At 48.9% G+C, this 19,315-nt stretch overlaps 1 protein-coding gene across 1 annotated transcript in view; it reads right to left on the bottom strand.

Annotated features, from left to right (window-relative positions):
* The window catches only part of HYDIN (HYDIN axonemal central pair apparatus protein), a 322,142-nt gene that overhangs the window by 55,582 nt on the left and 247,245 nt on the right, over positions 1–19,315 (bottom strand). Inside the window, exons 44-54 of the mRNA XM_045819132.1 lie at positions 18,782–18,923; positions 16,813–16,975; positions 15,095–15,718; positions 12,993–13,217; positions 10,707–10,909; positions 10,307–10,489; positions 9,337–9,456; positions 6,022–6,181; positions 5,745–5,917; positions 4,638–4,836; positions 333–432 (exon numbers count right to left, since the gene is read on the bottom strand). Of these exons, the coding sequence (XP_045675088.1) occupies positions 333–432; positions 4,638–4,836; positions 5,745–5,917; positions 6,022–6,181; positions 9,337–9,456; positions 10,307–10,489; positions 10,707–10,909; positions 12,993–13,217; positions 15,095–15,718; positions 16,813–16,975; positions 18,782–18,923 (2,292 nt within the window). The remainder of the gene's footprint in view (positions 1–332; positions 433–4,637; positions 4,837–5,744; positions 5,918–6,021; positions 6,182–9,336; positions 9,457–10,306; positions 10,490–10,706; positions 10,910–12,992; positions 13,218–15,094; positions 15,719–16,812; positions 16,976–18,781; positions 18,924–19,315) is intronic.

The following is a 19,315-nucleotide window of genomic DNA, read 5'->3' on the forward strand; positions in this document are numbered from 1 at the left end:
GAAATGGAGATTCATAGTAATGTGGTTAACACCACGCTGGGGCTTGCGTTATTATTTACTGAAATTCTACCCCTCCCCCCCAAATCCCTCCATGGGTGTCCAACCTTTTGGTGTCTCAGGGCCACACTGGAAGAAGAAGAAGTATCTGGGCCACCCAATTAAATACACAAATGGTAAAGAAAACCAATCAGCAAAAAAGAAGGTTTTAAGTACATCTACAATTTTGCGTTGGGCCGAGGGCTGGTCATCCCTGAGACTTTCCCTTCACAAGAGCTACACTGCACTAAAAGCTGTGACTTCTAAACACCCTCTCTGAGAAGGGGCCCACAGACCTTTGGGGAAAGTGATGTCCAAGGCGATGTCATATGATTCTGCAAGGATCAGGATGTTTTCGATTTGAACAACGCCCACGAGGTTGTCCGTGTCCAACACCTGTCGGGGGGAGAGTCTTCAGTAGAAGCAGGGCCCGCCAGGTGTGCAGAGCCTCAACTACACAACACACAGTGTTTCCATGCGGTGTCAGAGGGATATTTTCCAAATGTATTTAACTTTTGTCTTCACTAAGCATTTGGCAGGATTAGTGTTCTTCATAACAGCCTTTGGGGGATGCTGGAGTAGACCGTCAATATAAGAATGGGGAGAAGAGGCCGCATTTTCTATCTTATCCAGTTACTGGGTTTCAATTATTTTCATGGTTGTTGAAGTTTGGTCTACAAGTATACATTACAGAAAAGTGTTCTTTAGAACTTTTAAATAAAATAAACATAAAAATTCTTCTGATGGCAGAAATGGAAAACTTGTATATTTTTAATCATCCTTGCTCTACTAATTTTTAAAATTTTTATTTATTGATTTAATTTTTAGAGAGAGGGGAAGGAGGGAAGAAGAGAGATAGAGAAACGTTGATGTTAAAGAGAAACATCAATTGGTTGCCTCTTGTACTCACCCTGACCTGGGACTGAACTGGCAACCCAGGCATGTACTCTGACTGGGAATTGAACCAGCAACCTTTTGCTCTGTGGGATGATGTTCCAACCAACCGAGCTACACCAGCCAGGGATCTACTAATTTTATAAATCTGAATTGTTCTGGACTTTGTTTCTAGTTCAATATGTGGGGAAAAGACTAGATTTTTCATATAAAATAGATGTTTAATGTTTTTCTTTTGGAAATTTCAAATGCTTTATTTACATGAACATTACTACTATTAAAGTTGGAAGTGTTAAAAAAAAAAAAAAGCAAGAACCGCGCCAAGCCTCCACTTGCTCACTGTCCCCCTCTGCTGTCATCCCTGGTGGTAGTTCTTCCCTCACTGTCCCGAGAAACTGGTATCAGCTGTCAGCTGGACCCGATCCTTGACTTCTGAGGCTAATGGGGAAGGGGGGACAATACAGGGTCCATCTGTCAAGGTGAAGGGCCATTGGGCAGTGAGTACGGCTCTCCTGCGTATGTCTGGAGACCACCTGCCTCTCTCCTGAAGCCTCAAGTTGCATAGTTAAATCACCGTTCCTTATTATTTGTGCTCTGGTTGCCAAGAGGGAAATCTGTAAATGTCACCAAACTCAAGTTTTAACTAGAGTTTCTATCTTTTCTTTCACCAAGCATTTCACCAATGCCTCGTGGAAAAAATGGAATCAACTTCAGTTTTACCATGTTTCTTTTGCTGCCCACCTTCTGACAGAGATGACAAGAAGGGCCAAGAGCAGGAGGTAAAAATAGAAGAACTTGAATTATGAGCTCTGGAATTTAAATACTACTTTTCTACTAATAGATGCCAAGTACCCAGAGCGTTTTTTATTTCCTTCGCTTCCCCACTAGTGGTGGTAGTGGTGGTGGTGGTGGTAGTGGAGATACATTTTGTAAGTGAGGAAAACAGGGAGATACACAAATTTGAAAAAATGAGTTCACCAGACAAGGCATTTCCTCATGTAGATGTTGAAGGAATATAATCTGGGGAGAGAAGTCTTAGATCACCCTGGGGAGGCTGAGGGGAGACCCACTGTGCCTGCTTTGGCCAGAACACACAGGGATGCCACTTCAGTTGTTAAAATACAGAAATGTTTCCCTGCCAGCTAGGAAACAGCTGTCACGGTGACCTCTCAGAGTATCCCTGTGTCCCCTCACCCCCACCCTGGGAATCCCAGACTTCCCAGGATGCAGCAGCTGCAGGATGAGGCCTCCACTGGCCACATGGCCTGGTCCACTGTGCAGGGATCTGTGGCTGTGTGGAGACGGGTGTTAGAAATGCTGACTATCAACTCTGGGACCTTACACATTTGTGGACTGATAAATCTGTCAATACGTATTATCAGCGATTTGAAGGACTGTCCTGGGTAGATAATAAGAGAGATTAGATCCATTGACTATCTCCAGAAGGTAGAAACAGGATTTATTTCTACACATTACAGGAAGAAATTTGAACTCAACCCAAGGAAGAATGAACAGTCAGACCTGTTCGAAGGAAGATCAGGCTCCTTGAATGCTGGTAGGGCTTTCGTCCCTGGAGGTATCCTGGGGGAAGTTTGCACGAACTTGACTGTTGCAGAAGTGACTCAAGCATTGCAACCCCATGACATTTGTTTATTCCTTCATCCGACAGACAGATTTACTGAGTGCCCCGTACACTCAGGCCTGTGCTAGACACCAGGGATAGGTTGGACCAGTGGGCTGAATGGTGGCCTAAAAAGGTACGTCCAGGTCTGAATCCTTGATATCTGTGAATGTGACTTTACTTGGAAAAAAGAGTGAGTCTTTGCAGATGTAATTAAGTTAAAGCTCTCAAGATGAGATCATCCTGGATTATGTGGGTGGGCCCTAAATCCAATGAGAAGTGTCTTTATAAGAGACAGAAAAGGAGAGGACACGGCAGAGGAGAGGCTGTGGGAATGTGGAGGCAGAGATTGCAGTGATGCAGCCACCAGTCCCAGGAACAGCTTGAGGCCCCAGAATGTGGAAGAGCCCAGGCAGGATTCTTGCCTAGGGCCTTCAGATGGAGCATAGCTCTGCAGACCACACTATGTCAGACTTCTGGCCTCCAGAACTAACTTTCTGTTGTTTTTAAGCCACTCAGTTTGCCCTAGGAAACCAATACAGATGAATAAACAAGTCAGGAGAGATCTTGTCCTAACAGAGTTCACATAAGAAAGTAAAGAAAGAGATTGGGGAGCCCTGGCTGGTGTGGCTCAGTGGACTGAATGTCAGCCTGTGAACCAAAATGTTGCTGGTTCAATTCCCGGTCAAGATACATGCCTGGGTTGTAGGCCAGGTTTGCAGTTGAGGGTGTGCGAGAGGCAACTAATCGATGTATTTCTAACACATCCATGTTTTTCTCCCTCTCTTTCTCCCTCCTTTCCCCTCTCTCTAAAAATAAATAAATAAAACCTTAAAAAAGAGAGAAAGAAATGGGATAACATCAGAAAAGGGTAGGTCTTTGAAGGACAGAAGACAGTGTGAGTCGTTGCACAAACAGGAAATTCCGTTGGTGGGATGATTGAAGGAGCCCTGTTGAGGCAGTGCTGTTTAGTGGACCCTAGCGCAGAAGCCAACTCCCCCCCAGGGTCTATGGGAAACGCTGAGAGACCATGTGACAGGGCCAGTGGGTGAGAGCTGGGGTGGAGTGAGATGCAGACACAGAGGCAGGCAGGGCTTCTGAAGCAGGTGAGGACCCCAGGCTTCATGCCCACTGCAGCTAGAAGCAGGTGAGGACCCCGGGCTTCATGCCCACTGCAGCTGGAAGCAGGTGAGGACCCCGGGCTTCATGCCCACTGCAGCTGGAAGCAGGTGAGGACCCCGGGCTTCATGCCCACTGCAGCTGGAAGCAGGTGAGGACCCCGGGCTTCATGCCCACTGCAGCTGGAAGCCAGCAGAGCACGTTAGGACAGAGAATGGCTAGTATATTCACGATTTCTCTGGACACTTTTGGGGAATGTGGAGAGGGAAACCAGTTAGGAAGCCTCTGCAGAAGTCCAGGTGAGAGACAAGCAGGAGGCCTGGGCGAGGGTGGCAGGGGCAGTGTAGACAGAGAAGTGCATGGGCAGAGACACGCTGGGAGACGGGGTTGACAAGGCGTGTTGGAGGATGAGGGTGGAGGGGAGGCCGTCAGGAAAAGTGGGGAATCGAGGGTGATTCTTAGGAATCTGCGGGAGTAGCTGGGTGGAGGGTGACATTTCCTGAGCTAGGAATCTGAGGAGTGACTGAGTTTGGGGAGTGAAATCAGGAATCTGATGCTCACCTGGGATAGCAACACCATTCATTCATTCATTCATTCATTCATTCACTTTCTTGTTCACTCTGTGTTGATTGAGTTCTCTGTTCTTAGCACTAGGAAACCAGCTATAAATGAGACTGCCTTTAGGGAGCTTCCAGTGTGTGCAGAGCAACGTATTGTGGGTTGGGGGTTGTCAGATGGGGACTAGATGGGAGCATGTAACAGGAAGACCTGGCTGTGTGTATGTGTGTGTGTGTGTGTGTGTGTGTGTGTGTGTGTTGGTGGTATGCGTCTGCGTGTGGTATGTGTAATGTGTATAGTGTATGTGTTGGTAGCCTCTGTGTGTGGTAGTGTGTGTGTGTGTGTGTGTGTCAGACTCCCAATGTGTACACACTTTGATGACCAAGTCTGAAGATGGGTGAAGCCTCACCTCTAACCGAATCGCCTTCTTCATGGTGATGGGTTTGGAGGGCTGGAAGTGCAGTTGCAGGCTGTACTCGGCCTTGGCGGGGATGGTGCCCTGCATCATGGACACGGAGAAGTCCTCCCCCAGGTGCTCCAGGCTGGTGATGCGCCAGGCCACCGGCAGGGCTGTGACGTTGCGGAGAAGAACTACTTTGGATTCTTTTCTGCAGAGACCAAAAGACATTTTGTCCATTCATTTATTATGGCAGTTTAGAAAATGTACTTGTGGTTATTTCAGCTATTACTTAGTTCACTAATCTGTATTCATCAGGGAATGGGCCTGATGGTATTGATCAAAGAGTGCAGGATCCATATTGTAACAATATTCTGTCCCAGCATCCCCAGAAATAGAAGTTCTTTATTCAGAGTCATAGATTCCAGTGAATAAATATTACTGTATTTTTGCCGTGTGCTCCTGTATACAGTGTGCAGCCACGTTTTTGGTCCAAACTTCCAGGAAAAAAATCTCTTGTTTTAATTCAATTTTTTATTTATTTATACTTAGATACTTGGTTTTTGTATTACAAAGAAATTTGAGCATTTATTTTTGAACCTATAGTACAAAAAATTTTATGTAACAAATAATTACAAAACATAAGAACAGATACAAGGTATTTCAGGCACTACCCATGTATAATGCGCATCCTTTCCCCCCCCTCAAAAATTGGGGCAAAAAAGTACGTATTATAAATGGTAAAATATGGTAAGTTCTGGTTTTGGTCTAGTGTTTTCTGTTTATACTCTAATTTCTAGGCTAAAGATTCTTAACCTTTTAGGGTAGTGGACGGCTCTGAGAATCTGGAAGAAGCTAGTCCTCCTTCTGAGAGAAAAACAAACATGCACCCACTTTGGCAGCTGACTGGGGGCGGGGGAGCATGGACCCTGCTGAAGTCCAGCCGCTGAACCCACATGCACCCAGCAGGGTCACTAACCATCCCGATTTGCACAGGACCAGACGTTTCCCATAACACGGGACCTAATGCAGCCCTGAGTAAGTCAGGAGGAGTTGGTCAGCCTAGAACAAAGTATTCTTTAAAGTCCCTTCCAGTGCTGGTGTCATCGAGAACCTGACCTGTGCAGCAGAAGCCGTTCGAAATGCAACTGCCTGGGCTCCACTTCCAGTTCTGGGCGGACTCCCTGGCAGCTTAATTTGAAGATGGCTGGCTCTGGGTTGTCCTTGATGCAGCAGACAATGCTGTCTTCAAAGACACCAACTGCAGTGGGGTAGGCCCACACAGTCAGTTCCTAGTGGAAGAGTCAAGACAAAGTGCATTTACACTGAGGACGCCGAGGCCTCAAATCTCCCGAGAAAGCCTTGCCGTGGTGGACTGGTTCCCATGGGGCTGTACCTGCTTTTCACCAGGTTTTAGAATCATGTTCACGGGTTCCAGAAAGTAGGTGTTTGCTTTGATATCGTGCTGGAAACAGAAGAACAGCTCTGCGACCATTGGGGAATTGTTCAGGATTGTCAGTGTCACCATGTTGCCCGGGAACGTGGAGGACTTGTACCTGGAAATGAACAAAATTCAGCCATAAATTATGGGTGTGCATGTGAGGACTGACTAAGAGCTCAGGCGGAAAAGGAAACTGTGAAGTTCAAGATGATTCCAAACGACAGTGCGGTCACACTGCGGCAGAGGCACGGTGGCTGACAACACAAGCTTTGAAGTTGCAAAGGCTTGCTGCTCTGCCCGGCCCCAGACCTTGGCCTCCTCATCTCCGAAACAGGATGATGAACCCCTTAGGATTTCTGTGGACATTAAATGAAATAGTGCACCCATTGTTCTTAAGACAGCTGCAGGTATCAAATGTCCAACAAATGGAAGTTATTATTGCAAAGAGTTCTGAGAATTACACAGCTCTATCATTCCCAATGCTTATATTCTCAGAGGAGACGATCATCTGGGTAATTTATTTCACATCTGTCTTAGAGATGACCTCATTCACTGCCTCCTACACCCACATGGGAAGTTACTGTTCCTCCATGGATTCGTTTGGCATAGTTTCCTGTTACAAGGCTGTTTCCTGGTACCTTAGGGAGAGAGACACAGAGTCAAGCAGCCTGGGCACTAAAAGCTGCTCAGTTAATGGTACCAAATAAGAAAGGAACCATGGAAAGCACAAGAAATGCTGGTGAAGACGCACATCTTCAGAGATCATAGCATAGGTCAGGAGAGTAAGGTGCCATAGTACCCACTGGTGCCCAGAAACAGTCCGAAAAGCTTTCTGGACAGGCTCTGATGGGGAAGGGAGGAGAGTACATGGCAGAGACTAAATCAGAGTCAGAGAGACAGGGCGCGCTGTGTGACTGACTGCCAAAGGGGTGGTGGCCTTCATATCTACACCCCGACACTGTGCTAAAAGTTTCCTGTGCGTTATCCAGTGCACTTTTCACAAATCTGTGAGATGGGTGCTACTATTTTCCCACTTTGCAGATTAGCACGCTATGGCTCAGTAAGGTTTTAAAGACTGGAATGCATTACACCTAGTTGCACTGGTTCTTGTTTCTGGGCCACTGTAATTGTCCTCCTCCTGGACCAGTGCTGTTCGGCCCCAAATGCTGGGTAATTCCAGTGCTGTCTTGAACACATGCCTCTCTGAATGACCATCTTTCACTCGACTCCCACCCCCAGGCCTCTCTGTACCTCATGTCCATCAACCTGACCCATATCCCTCTCCACCTTCGCTTTCTAGTCCAACAGCACAGAAAACAGATTGGAGGTATTAAGGGAAAGGAGAAAGAAAGATGACTCATTAGTTCTTCCAAGTAAGCAGAGAAATAAACCCTCTCTACTTATCACGGTACATGCGAAATTGAGTGCTGACACGTTGAGACCTCGGTTCTAGTTTGTGTCTCACCTCCCTGCCTACATAAGAAATTTGTATGTAACGGAAGAGACTAGGATCACTGAAAATCATCTGCCTCACCTGAGCCTTCCCTTTTGCCTGGTAATCTTGACCTATTTCTCTAACATTGTCCCTCTCCCACGCTCCGTAAAAAGGGTTTCACACCTTCTCCATTTCTTACCATTTTAAATTTCCCTTCACTTCCCTCACTGTTGGGGGATTCCTAGCATCGCTCTCCATGGAGAAAACACACAGTGGCACGGGGACCTTCTCACAGTTCCAACCAAACCTGTACACATACCTGCACCTGAAGCTCTCTTACCTTTGTCCCTCCTCGTATGAGATGATGGGCCCTCTTCCTGGCAAAAGCCGACATCTACACATTCGGCTGTGTTGTCTCAGGGAACTGATGGGCCGTACTTTCCCCTTAAACTCCAGTCTCCCCCTCCCTACTTCCCCTTGGCCTCCGAACATTGTGAGAACAACACTGTATGAACAGCCTTCCCTGGACTCCGTGTTTCCCTCCCACTCTCAACTCTCTCCAACTCCCTTCACAGCCGAGGTTTCCCAGTGAGCTATCTTCACACCCAGCCTTCATTTTCTCACCTCCTACTGATTCCTCAAGTCTGTGCACCCAGGCTACTTCTCAGAATTTCCCCTAAAAGGGCTCTTGCTAAGGCCCCTAGTGACCTCCATGGTGTTGGACCCTATGGACATTGAGGTCTTCATCTCTTTATCATCTTTACAGCATTCAACTGTGGTCAGTAGCTGACTACACCCTCTTCTTGTGGCTCCACAACAACACCCTTTTCTGGTTTCCACCAATAGCTCTGACCCTCTTTCTCATCTCCCCTGCTGGCTTCAATTCTTTTTTCTTTTTCTTTTTAAGATTTTATTTATTTATTTGAGAGAGTGGAAGGGAGGGAGAAAGAGAGGGAGAGAAACATCAATATGTGGTTGCCTCTCGAGTGCCCCCAACTGGAGACCTGGCCTGCAACCCAGGCACGTGCCCTGACTGGGAATCAAACCGGCGACCCATTGGTTCGTAGGCCTGCACTCAATCCACTGAGCCACACCAGCTGGAGCCTGGCTTCAACCCTTATGAGTGGTCAAATTCTTCAGGGCTCTATTTCTGGTCCTTCTCTCCTTACTGTATCCTGTCTTCTTAGGCAATCTTATCCATGCCCATAGCTTTTGTTGTCTTGAAGACAGGCCCCTCTCCTCTGAGAACCAAAACTTTGTAGCCTATTGCCTGCTTTATGTGGCTAGTAGGTATATCTTCTAAGCCTCTCAAACTTAACATATTCCAAAGTGAACTCCTGGTCCTATCCTTCCCCAGCAAAACCTAACCCTCTTCCAGACTTTCCATCTGGGAAAGTGGCACCCCCACTCATCTGGGTGTTTAGCAGAAACCTGGGGTACAAGAATCCAGTTCTTGCCCTGGCTGGTGTGGCTCCGTGGGTTGGAGTGTTGTCCCATGAACCAGTGGGTCGCAGGTTTGATTCTTGGTCAGGGCACATGTCTGGGTTGTGGGTTTAGTGCCAGTTGGGGCATGTGCAGGAGGCAACCAATAGATAGTTCTTCCTTGCATCCATGTTTCTCTCCTTTTCTCTTGCCCTCCCTTCTCTCTCTAAAATCAATAAGCATGTCCCTGGATGAGGATTAAAAAAAAAAAAAAGAATCCAGTTCTCCTAATTTGAGGTTCAGGGAGTGAGGCAACAGTAATAAAAGCTATGTCTACATAGAAACTCTGCTGGTGCCATTCATGAGCCCAACCCAGGGGTCTAAAACCTGCTTTGAGATAACAGAACACTTACTTATCTCTTGATTTTCCACAGAGCAGTGGCCCGAAGTAAAACCTCTCCATGCTCGCAACATACTTCTTAAAGATGATCTCATCTGCTTTCATGTCCACCTTTCGGTACGGGAATACCACTCTGAACACAGGGGAGGAAAGGAAGAGGAGAGGCTGCCTGAAGAGAAGTTCAGTGCCAACATTTGATGTTTACACGAACCCAACACTCCCTATTCAGCAAAGCATCCAGGTGCCTAGAGACAAAATGACTCTTATTTTGAAGACCTTTGTTGAGGCTTTATTCCTGCTCCTTCCCTCCCCCTGGCCCTGAGTGAAAATAGTACAGTTTGAACTTGAGAAAAAGATGCCACTCTTGTCTTTCGTAATGAAGGGCTGATGGTAGAGCTGAGTTGAATTTTCTGTTCTCATGTGTCCAGCTAGTAAAATTCCCAAGAATGCCTATGGAAAACTAGTTCTGGTAGATATTAACTAGTTTCTGAGTTCCTTATCCAATGTGACTCCTTAGAATTGCAAAAGAGCTCTTCTTGGCAGAAAAGCTGTAAAAAGTCCCTTCCCTGGGGTGGGGGGAGGGGGCTTGCCCACCAGATTGTTCAGCCAGGTGCCTTCATGTGGTGCCCAGGGGGCACAAAGGTGCTCGGTAGCTCAGAAAACAGCTCACCTGTGGACATTCACATATACATTCATATTGTCGCACAAAGGGTCCTATGGTAAATATAAAATCTGTTTAAGTTTGTGTGATGGTTGAGTAGACAAACTAACTTGCCAAGTACAAACTCCATCTCAGTCTCGTGGTATCACGTCATCCCTGTGACTCGGCCAGTGTTCGAGACGCCGGCGCCCAGCACAGGGGGGTCGGGGGAGGCTGTCCCTGACCCACGTTAGCATTAAGAACCACCATGTTCAAAACAGCATGGTGCGGGGGAGCTAAAATGTGTTTGTCAACCTTTACTTTCAAAATGAAAAGCACTTACTTTGGGTCTTGGCAGATATACGGGAAAGTGCAGACGCCCCGGCAATACAACTGGTACTGGCGGCACGTCCCAAGGATCTCGAAGTTGAACGTCTGGTCGAAGTTCCCGAGATCGCTGGCCGAGAACTGCACTCGCAGTGTCACCTCGCCATTGGGTGGCACGATCCACCGGAAATAATTCAGCCTGCAAATGACCACAGGGGCTTCTCAAGCGAGAATGCTTCCTTTGGGCCAAGAGAAGACAGGCTTGCTGCCTGGGGGGAGTCCTACCCTGCTAGGGTCAGGCGCGGCGGTCTGTAGGACCCCAGGCGGAACAGCCCTGTTCCCATGTGCTGCCGTGACAGCTGCGCCCTCAGTGTGGGGCCTCGGCGTCTCCCTCCCGGGGCTGACCGGAGGCCCACCTGATGAATTTCTCCTGGGAGAGCTGCTCAGACAAGTTGTCGGAGTCTAGTTCTGACGGTGAGGCAATGGCTCCAGAAGTTCCTGAAGAAACGCTCTTCCTGTTGCCGGCCACGGGGCGTTTGTCCTTTGGAGTCTCTCGAACCTGTTCTAGTTTTTCTTTCAGTTTCTGTTTGCTCCCCTTAGATAACACGGTCAGCTCCTCCTGGGTTTCAATGAAAGAGGAGCACAAGGTCTGAAATACTCATCTTATAAACACGTGAACAGAAGACAGGGATGCCTACAACGCATCTGCAGTTCAGGGAGACCCCGCCACAGGCTTGGGGTGTCAGCAGCTGCCTAGGGCCAAGTAGGGCCTAGCCTCCTGCACTGGAGTAGAAGGGAAGCAAGTAGAAGTCTAGAGCTTTCCTTGGCACCCCATTCCCTGAGAAGGAGGCTAAGATCTTCAAGAAAGCTTGATGCTGGCAGGGACTGTGTTCCTATCTTGCATTTTGTTGTTGTGCTTCTTCAGCATCTGTTAATGGAGACCACAGGTGGCAAACACAAGGTCCGCAGGCCGATTCTGGCCCTCTACCTTGTTTCTACCCAGCAGCAGCAGCGCGGAGCTCCTTGCCCCTAAGGAGTAGTTACATTTACACAGTCCTAAAATGACATTCGGTCCTTTGAAGGCAACCTCAAGGCTGGTGTGGCCCCGGTGAAAATGAGTTTGACACCCCTGATGTAGTGGGGTGTGGGGCACACCCCCTCCCAATCATACCTTTTGGAGAGATGAGTTTTGTTTTCTTATAGAGTATTGCATAGTCTGAAATTTTCTGACCATTCTCAGAGTGACACCTAACTTACTCCTCTATTCCTTGTATTTCCCATAAACTGAAAATCAGGCTTAAAAGCTTGGTTAGATTTACAGAGGATGCTATGTACAACACACTCCACCACAATGGGGGACGAAGAGTGTCAGGCTGGCCCGTGAATACAGATACAAAGTGTGCTGGAGTGGCTGAAGCGGTGCCCCCCAGGCGTGGCCAGCTGAAGTAGACTCCTCCCTGCTCAGCGGGCTGGTTGCCTGCCTGAGGGTGATGCTCCAGCTCCAGTGAGTGTCTGGTTCCCCACCAAACCACTGCTTTTTGTATCCATCAGCACTCCTTAATCACTTCCCGCCCCACGGGGGATAAGAGAACAATATTTTTTCTAATTCTACCATTCTTTCTATAATTTCAGCTGTCATTCTTTTCAAACTAAGAGCTTTTCCTTCATCAACTGGGGTAAACTAGAATTCCTCCTAAAATGGTTAGAGAAAAAAAAAGAGAATGCTTAACTCTTTCCTGGTACTGGCCAATTTTCAGAAAAGAGTAGCAGTCACCTCTGATGTTGGAATTTGTTTCTTTTTTATCTTTTTCATTTGGGCTCTGCTCTAGTGAGGCCTGCCCACAGAGGCTGCTTACTGAGAGGATGATTTCCTGCTTGCTTGTACACTGACAGTCGGGGCATTCCTTGTCACCTAACTGAGCTGCAGGCGGCGTCTGCAGGTGATTGTATTTGCTGCTGGTTTTATTCATTCTTCGCTGATATGCACAGTTTGTAGGTGGCCATGTGGAGAGATTCAAATTTTGGGCCACCATATTCTTCTGGGAATAAAAAGCTCCTCTATAATTTTTAATCTACTTTTCTTTTGTAGTTTATTCTAGTAATTGTCTATATGTTTTCTTCTGCTTTTACATGATTTCGATTGCTTATATTTTTAATGCAGCTGGCATTGATTTTACTGCATTGTGTCAGGTGGAGAGATACAAAAGGACTACCTGAAGGACCCAATGTTCCCGTCACAATTTCTCCCATAGTCTGTCCTTTCTCTCGGGGTGTGTGTTCCCTCAGCCTGTGCCTGCTGACTCTCGTATTCTTATGCGCTGTGTAAATTACTCAGCTTCACACATACATTATACTACCTTTTTGGAAGAGCTAGTTTTGCTTATTTTTCTTCTCACAGATGAGCTTCAGAGTAATTTGACAAGTTCTCTAGACCATTCCCATGGGGACTGGTAAAGGTGGAAGATGAGAAGCGGTCACTCTGGTTTCCTCTTGGGAAGTAGGAAAAGTAGGAGCTGGGGAAGGTGCCGCTTGGGGAGGCTGGTGCAGGGTGCTCAGGCAGGACCCCCAGCGAGGGGAGGGCAAGCACCTGAACGAATGTGACACCCAGCACCACACTCAATGTTCGGCCGTGTGGAGGGAGACGCTCTCCCCCCACCTATCTGATGTCCCACTAAGGTCAGGACGAGCTGCTCACTCTTTACCTTCAGAGAGCTTGCGGTGGTGGTGTTCAAAAGATCTTCTTCTGACTCGTCTCTTCTGTCCTCCATCAGGGAGAGCTCTTCGGATGGCGGAGTCACAAACACAAAGTGCTCCAGGGTTTCCGTTAAGGCCAGGGGCAGCCGCTTCACAGGGTAGGAGATGACTGAGAACAAGACAGGAGGCGGGATGGGCAGTCCAGAGGTGCCCAGGCCCAAGGCGTCTAGGATCTAAAGGAAAAAGGCCACTGTCAGTTTCCTCCGACCTCCTCCCAGCAAGCACAGGGCGGCGCAGGCCCCCCACTTTCCCTCAGTGTTCTCAGCAGATGCCGCTGTGGTGGGCACTTGTCGGGGGAGGGGGTGAAGGGCCTCTGACGCAGCTCTTCGGGCCTTTCCGGACTCCACGCCCCCAGACTGGGCATTTGTCACTCTGTTGTTGACTGTTTGGTTAGCGCTGCAAATGGACCGTACACTGCCTTGGGACAGGAACCAGGTCAACACAGCCCATAGCCTAGCACACAGCAGGCACTCGATGAGTTTCTGTTTACAGAGACCAGCTGTTAAGATTCTGATATCGATAGTTATTCTATTTTCAGATTCCATGTTAATTTTCCTTTTATCTTTAAATGTTCTTTCCTTCAAAGGTGAAAGGAAGTTCGCATTGCAGCAGGTCAAACACAGCAAAGGAAAAAAAGCAAAGGTTTTGGGAGTGAAGAGAGAAGTCGAAAAGAAACTTGAGAGAACTAATTCCTATTTTATTCTCCCACTTGGATCTGACATAGAATGAACAAGTGTGCCCCAGAGCAGAGGGCTTGAAAATTTAGTAGCAACTTTCTTCTCAGCACGTAGAACCCTCAGAACAAGGATGCTAAGTGTACATGTCCTAGCCCATCTGAGTGTCCATTCTGTGGATCAAATGGGCCATTAGGCCTCGCAGGTAACTCCCTTCATGTAACCCCACATTTCTAATCCAGCGGGTCAGGCAGGTAAAGCTATGCCCTGACTAATGTGTAACTGTAGCCAGCTCCCAGGATTCCGAATGTCCAGGGGTGGGGGGAGGGATGAATAAGTTAATCAAGCCAGGAGTTCTTTAAGTGACAGTCTAACCTGCCTATGGCTTGGAAGGTGGAGAGCATAAAACAAGACAAAAAGATAATCTTGGCTGTAGTTACAAAGTACAAACCAAGATGAGATGTCCTTAAAAAAAACCCAACTACTTCTTGGGGGGGGAAAAAAAAGGACAATTCCTAACCCCAGGCTGCCCTGAGGTACAACTGTGAAAGGGCAGAGTTGGTGTCAGGTGTCCGCGGGGGATCTCCTGCCCCGTGGCCCACCTGCACCACCTGGGCCAGACTCTGCACGGCCAGGTCACGTTGGGGCGCTCTCCTGCATTATCCTTATCCTCTCAGCTAACCTTACCTGCTCGGTATCCCTCACGGGCTCTTTTTCTACTTCTTAAGGTTGCATCTAGTTTTTGATAAACTAAACCAGAGGTCAGCAAACTGCCCCCTGGTCAAATCTGGCCTGCTATCTGTTTTTGGAAAGAAAACATAGCCATGCCCATTCATTTGCATATTGTTGGTGGTTGCCACAGAGACTGTATAATCTGTAGCCTAAAACATCTGCTTTCTGGTGTTTTATAGAAAAAGCTTGTCCTTGGACAAAAGGCTATCATAACTGCCCTCTGCAAACCACTGCCAAAGATGGCTTTTGGTTATGCGAAACCTTCTGTCTTTATGGACAGGAGACTGATCTAATGGCACAGTTTGTTATGGAGGGAGGCCTGTGGGAAAGGGTTTTAGAGTGGTTGAGCCTCTCGCTTTACCCCGGAGTACACAGGCCTTGCCAGCATGCAGCACCGTACCGTTGGCCCTCCAAATGGCTTTTTATGAGGTTAGATGCAATAACTTGGATCTGTGGAACTTTCTATGGATTTTCACCACGCACAAACAGGCTCTTTGAGCCATTCATGTCTTGTGCAAGGGGGTACCAGAGGTTAATGGAATTAGGGGATATGGGTTTTAGGTAGAAAGAAACCCCTCCGTGACGATGAGCACAGTCCCTGCTCACCGGTTTCTTACACCCCCACCCCAGAGAAGGGTATGCACCTGATCCACTTTGGGAAGCCTGTCAGTCTCCAGGGCCTGCTTCCAGCTGGAGCCTTCCAAGTCGGGTATATGGATATTTATGAATGGCACCCCCAGGTCCCTCTTTCCTTCATGGTCCTCCTCCTTGTCCCCCTCTCCTCCAAAGCTCTGCTCCTCCAGTGCCCGGAGTTTCTCCAGACGCTCCTTCTCGGCCTTCTCCCGCTCCAGGCGCTCCCTCTCAGCCCGCTCCTTCTCCGCGCGCTCCCGCTCCCGGTCCTTGCGGCCTCTGCGCCCCGTGGATGGGACCTGGCGCTGGTCATTGGACTCGTGGGCCAGGTCGTCAGCCCCAGTGTGATGCACTTGAACTCCTTGCTTCCGGTCCCAGTAAGCGAGGATGCTCTGGATATCCTTCAAAGTCAACTCGTAGATCTTAAACTTTTGGGCCAAAGGCTTGTCGGCTTCCTTCAGGAGGTCTGCTTCACTGTCCTCTTGCTCCTGGGCAAGAGGGACCCCCAGGAGGTTATCTGCCAGTTGGTTCTTTTTCTTCTTGGCCAGTTCTTCCTTCTCAGACGTTACTGGCTCCCTCTCAGATACTTTTCTTTCTATTGAGTCCATCTTGACATCTAGTTTGGAAAAAGTAAGAGTCTAGGAAGCAAAACAAATAAAATACGCTTAAAACAGTTCTTCAAGGGAGAGTACATTACATTAAAAAGAACAAGAGGACATTTTGTTTTGTACGAAGCCCTCACAGGACTCCAGGACCCACGTCTAGGGCTGTGCCCACAAATCACCGTGGGGACCTTTATTGAAATACCCATTCTGTGGTCCTTCCTCGTTACAGGTCTGGCTGGGGCAGGTCTGTAAATTTGGAAAAGGTACACGGTGACTGTGCTGTGCACTCTTGTTTGAGAGCCGGCATTCTGCAGGACCCATAGGAAAAGATCACCGAACATGATCGCTCTGCGCCTGCTTTCAGGCGGCTTGGGAGAGGACAAAGAATGTTGTGGTCGTTGTGTCTTGCTCCCCTGCCGGGACCAGTCTGCACCTTGTCTGGCAGTCTGGCTTTAGCTTCACTGTCACAGCTCACAGTGCTGAAGCGGCCCCCATGCACAGCAGACAGCTGCACCCCTCAGCCAGGACGGCGCCCCCGGGGGCTGCTCTGGCTGTTCTGCCCCTTCTCCATCACTGTGGACAGGGATCTGACCCCTAAATCTGGCAGGTGGATACACTGGTTGGTACCTGTCTGCAAGGATGAGCTTATGCTGAGAGTCTTCCCTGACTGTTGTCAAGAATAAGGTGCTGGTTGAACACAGGGGCTTCATTAACTTTGTAGCTTACTGGAGGCAAATCTTTACCACTAGCCTATTTAGCACTGTCCAGGGGACTGCAGCGGGCAGTGGAAAGAGCAAGGGCTGTGGTCAGAAGATGTAACTGGATGAAATCCTGGAACTGCGACTTCATCTCTCTAAGCCTCAGGCAAAGTTCCTGTCTTTGTCTAACAGGGTGGGTGGGATGCCAAAAATGAAAGGATGACATGAAGCATAAGCCCAGTACTTAGCACGCAATCGGTGTTCACCAGATGTTGGTCCCCATCCTCCTACCGCCTGCTCCATCGTAAAATCCAACCAGTAGTATTAGGTCAATGTTCTGGAGGGGAAGTGTCCTGGATTGAGGGCTTGGCTACAATGGCTGGTCCCTCCACTCTTGCCTCTTGGTAAAGAGCAAGCAAAGGCTGCTACCTGCCGGCTTGACGTCTGGGATTTCTTCAGAGGCGAGTCCTCCTTCGCTGGTCCTTGCTTTGGTTTCCTGACCTTCTTTTTTTGCTCGTCTTCTTCTTTTTGCCGCTCGAGCTCCTGTTGTAGCTTCTTTTCTTGCATCTCCCTTGCTAATCTCTCCAGCTCCCTTTATTAAACCAGGCAGAGAAGAGTGAGTTGAGAGGCCTGCTGCCCGAGCCCCTCCCTGACTGGTTGGGAGACCTAGGGCAGAGCTCTGGGCACAAGAAGAAGGAACAAAAGAAAGCTGGGTAACTAGAAGGGAAGGGAAGAGAAGGGAAGGGAAGGGAAGGGAAGGGAAGGGAAGGGAAGGGAAGGGAAGGGAAGGGAAGGGAAGGGAAGGGAAGGGAAGATGTGGCTCACATCTATCTTTGAATGGTCCTTCGGTAAAACTGACGAACTGAAGCCCAACTAAGAGTTCTCAATTAATCTGTATTTCTACTCCAACTTCCTTTCCAAGGAGAGCAAGGCCAAAGCTGAAAATAAGCTTGATGCTGGCATGTTTTAAAAGCAGCTTTCAAAGACTGTTCTGATATCAGTAAGGAGGAGGCCCAGCTTCCTACATTGGCGTTTGATGGTCAGACAACAAGACATGATGTTTTTAACAGCAGTCCTACCATCGCTAGCTTGGAACCACGGTGCTGGATTTGAGAGCCACAGTCCTCTCCTCCTCTCTCTTTCCTCCCCTTCCTGCTATGGATTCAGCTGGGCCTGCCCTGCTGCTAATGGCAGCGAGGGCACCACGGCTGGGCATCTCTGAGAACACAAAACCCATCTATTTTCCTCTCCAGGAATCCCTGGCTATTCCCTGTTGCTGTCACTGGAGCTGACTCATCATGACTTCATTGCCTCAAGTGCGTGTGGGGGGAGCACACACAAGTCATTGCTGAGCTTTGAAGATCAGATTTGCATTTTCTAAGTCCACCATGAGATGCATGCCTAGAGGCGATGGCCTGAATGAGAAAAAAGAGATTCCTTTGAAATCCCAAAGCCAGGCTTTTCATACCTCTGGAGGACTGGGCACTTTACAATGGACCAAGCAGGAGAAGAACTGAGGGTAAAAGGCAGGGGCAGAGAGGACATAAAAGCTCTTTGGGCTCAGTGGGAGGGAGTCTAGAGACAGAAGAAGGCAGAAAGAGGTTAAATTGTAGGCAGGTATCTTGGCTCTGTCCTACCCAATGTTGGAATTCTAGGGAGGGGTAGGGAATAGAACCCCCTGCCCCCCAGCACATTTGAAAGCAACAAGGACATATGTCCCACTGCCACTATATCTGAGAGCCTGAGATAGCAGCCCTGGGGACTCCTGGGCCCCAGGTGGTGTGGAGGGGATCCGGGTATTCCTGTGTGCTCCCAATGATGGGCCTAGAAGGTGGCCGACAGCACTGGCTTGGTGGCTGGCTCAAGGACTCTGGTGAACTGCTGAGGCCGAGAATCAAGTCAGAGAAGCAGCCAGACCTCAGGGGATGGATAGCACCACCAAAGGCCGAGGTGGTGGCCAGGGAAGGAGGAGAAATGGCTGAGTTCTGGGGAGCAACCACCATACCCACATGAAGAGTGTGGCCCCTGGGTGGACACTTGAACACAGAGGCAGAAGAGCCACACCTAGGGGACAGTTGTCAGGGGAAGCTGGTGGAAGCTCCAGGATAGCACTGGGGCCAAAGTCCCTCCCCCATTATACCGCACAGTCCTTCCCCTCATCCCAAACGGCCCCCAGAGAGAAGGAAGGAGAGGAGAACTGGGGAAGCCCTGAAAGGCTGCAGCAACCAGCACCCCGGACAGGCAAGATATTTTCCTGCTCTCAGCTGGCCATCCTGGGTCTCCTGTGGCCATGGCTGCCGCCCTGGAGGAGGACCCTGGCCTCCAGGGTGGGCTGTGTGCCCAGTGGAAGTTGCTCCTGAGGGCACTGCTTCTGCTGGGGCCAGCCCCTGATTCCCACCTTTTCTTCCTCTCCCAGAGGGCCTGCTGAATTTCCCGGTTGAACTTGAGCTTCTCTTCCTCTGTCAGGGCATCATATTCTTCCTCGTCCATATTTTGGAGACGTTGCTTCTCTTTCTCAAGCGCTTCCCTGCGTTTGTGCTCTATGGGGGAACAGAGACAGGGAGGTGAGGAAAAGCCACTCACAAGCTTTGGCTGGGGGAACCCACCATGGCTTAGCTCTGAGCCTGGACAGGCTGTGCCGGGTCTGTGACGGTGAGAGGTGGCTGGTGTGGCGGCAGCACCCCTCACCTGCGGTGGGACTTCCTGCACCCACACAGTCCCACCACAGGCCTCCACCTGTGGCAGGCTGAATCGTGGCCCCAATGTGCCATGTCCTAATCCCAGCACCTGTGAATATGTTACCCTATGTGGCAGAAAGGATTTTGCAGGTGTGATGAAGTCAAGGATCTTGCGTTGGAGAGATTTTCTCGGATTATCTGAGTGGCCCCAATATAACCTCCAGGAGTCAGAGGTGGTGACGTGGCGATGATGC

The sequence above is a fragment of the Phyllostomus hastatus genome, unplaced genomic scaffold (genome assembly GCF_019186645.2).
Source record: "Phyllostomus hastatus isolate PE091 unplaced genomic scaffold, TTU_PhHast_1.1 phas_scaffold_345, whole genome shotgun sequence".
Lineage (NCBI taxonomy): Eukaryota > Metazoa > Chordata > Mammalia > Chiroptera > Phyllostomidae > Phyllostomus > Phyllostomus hastatus.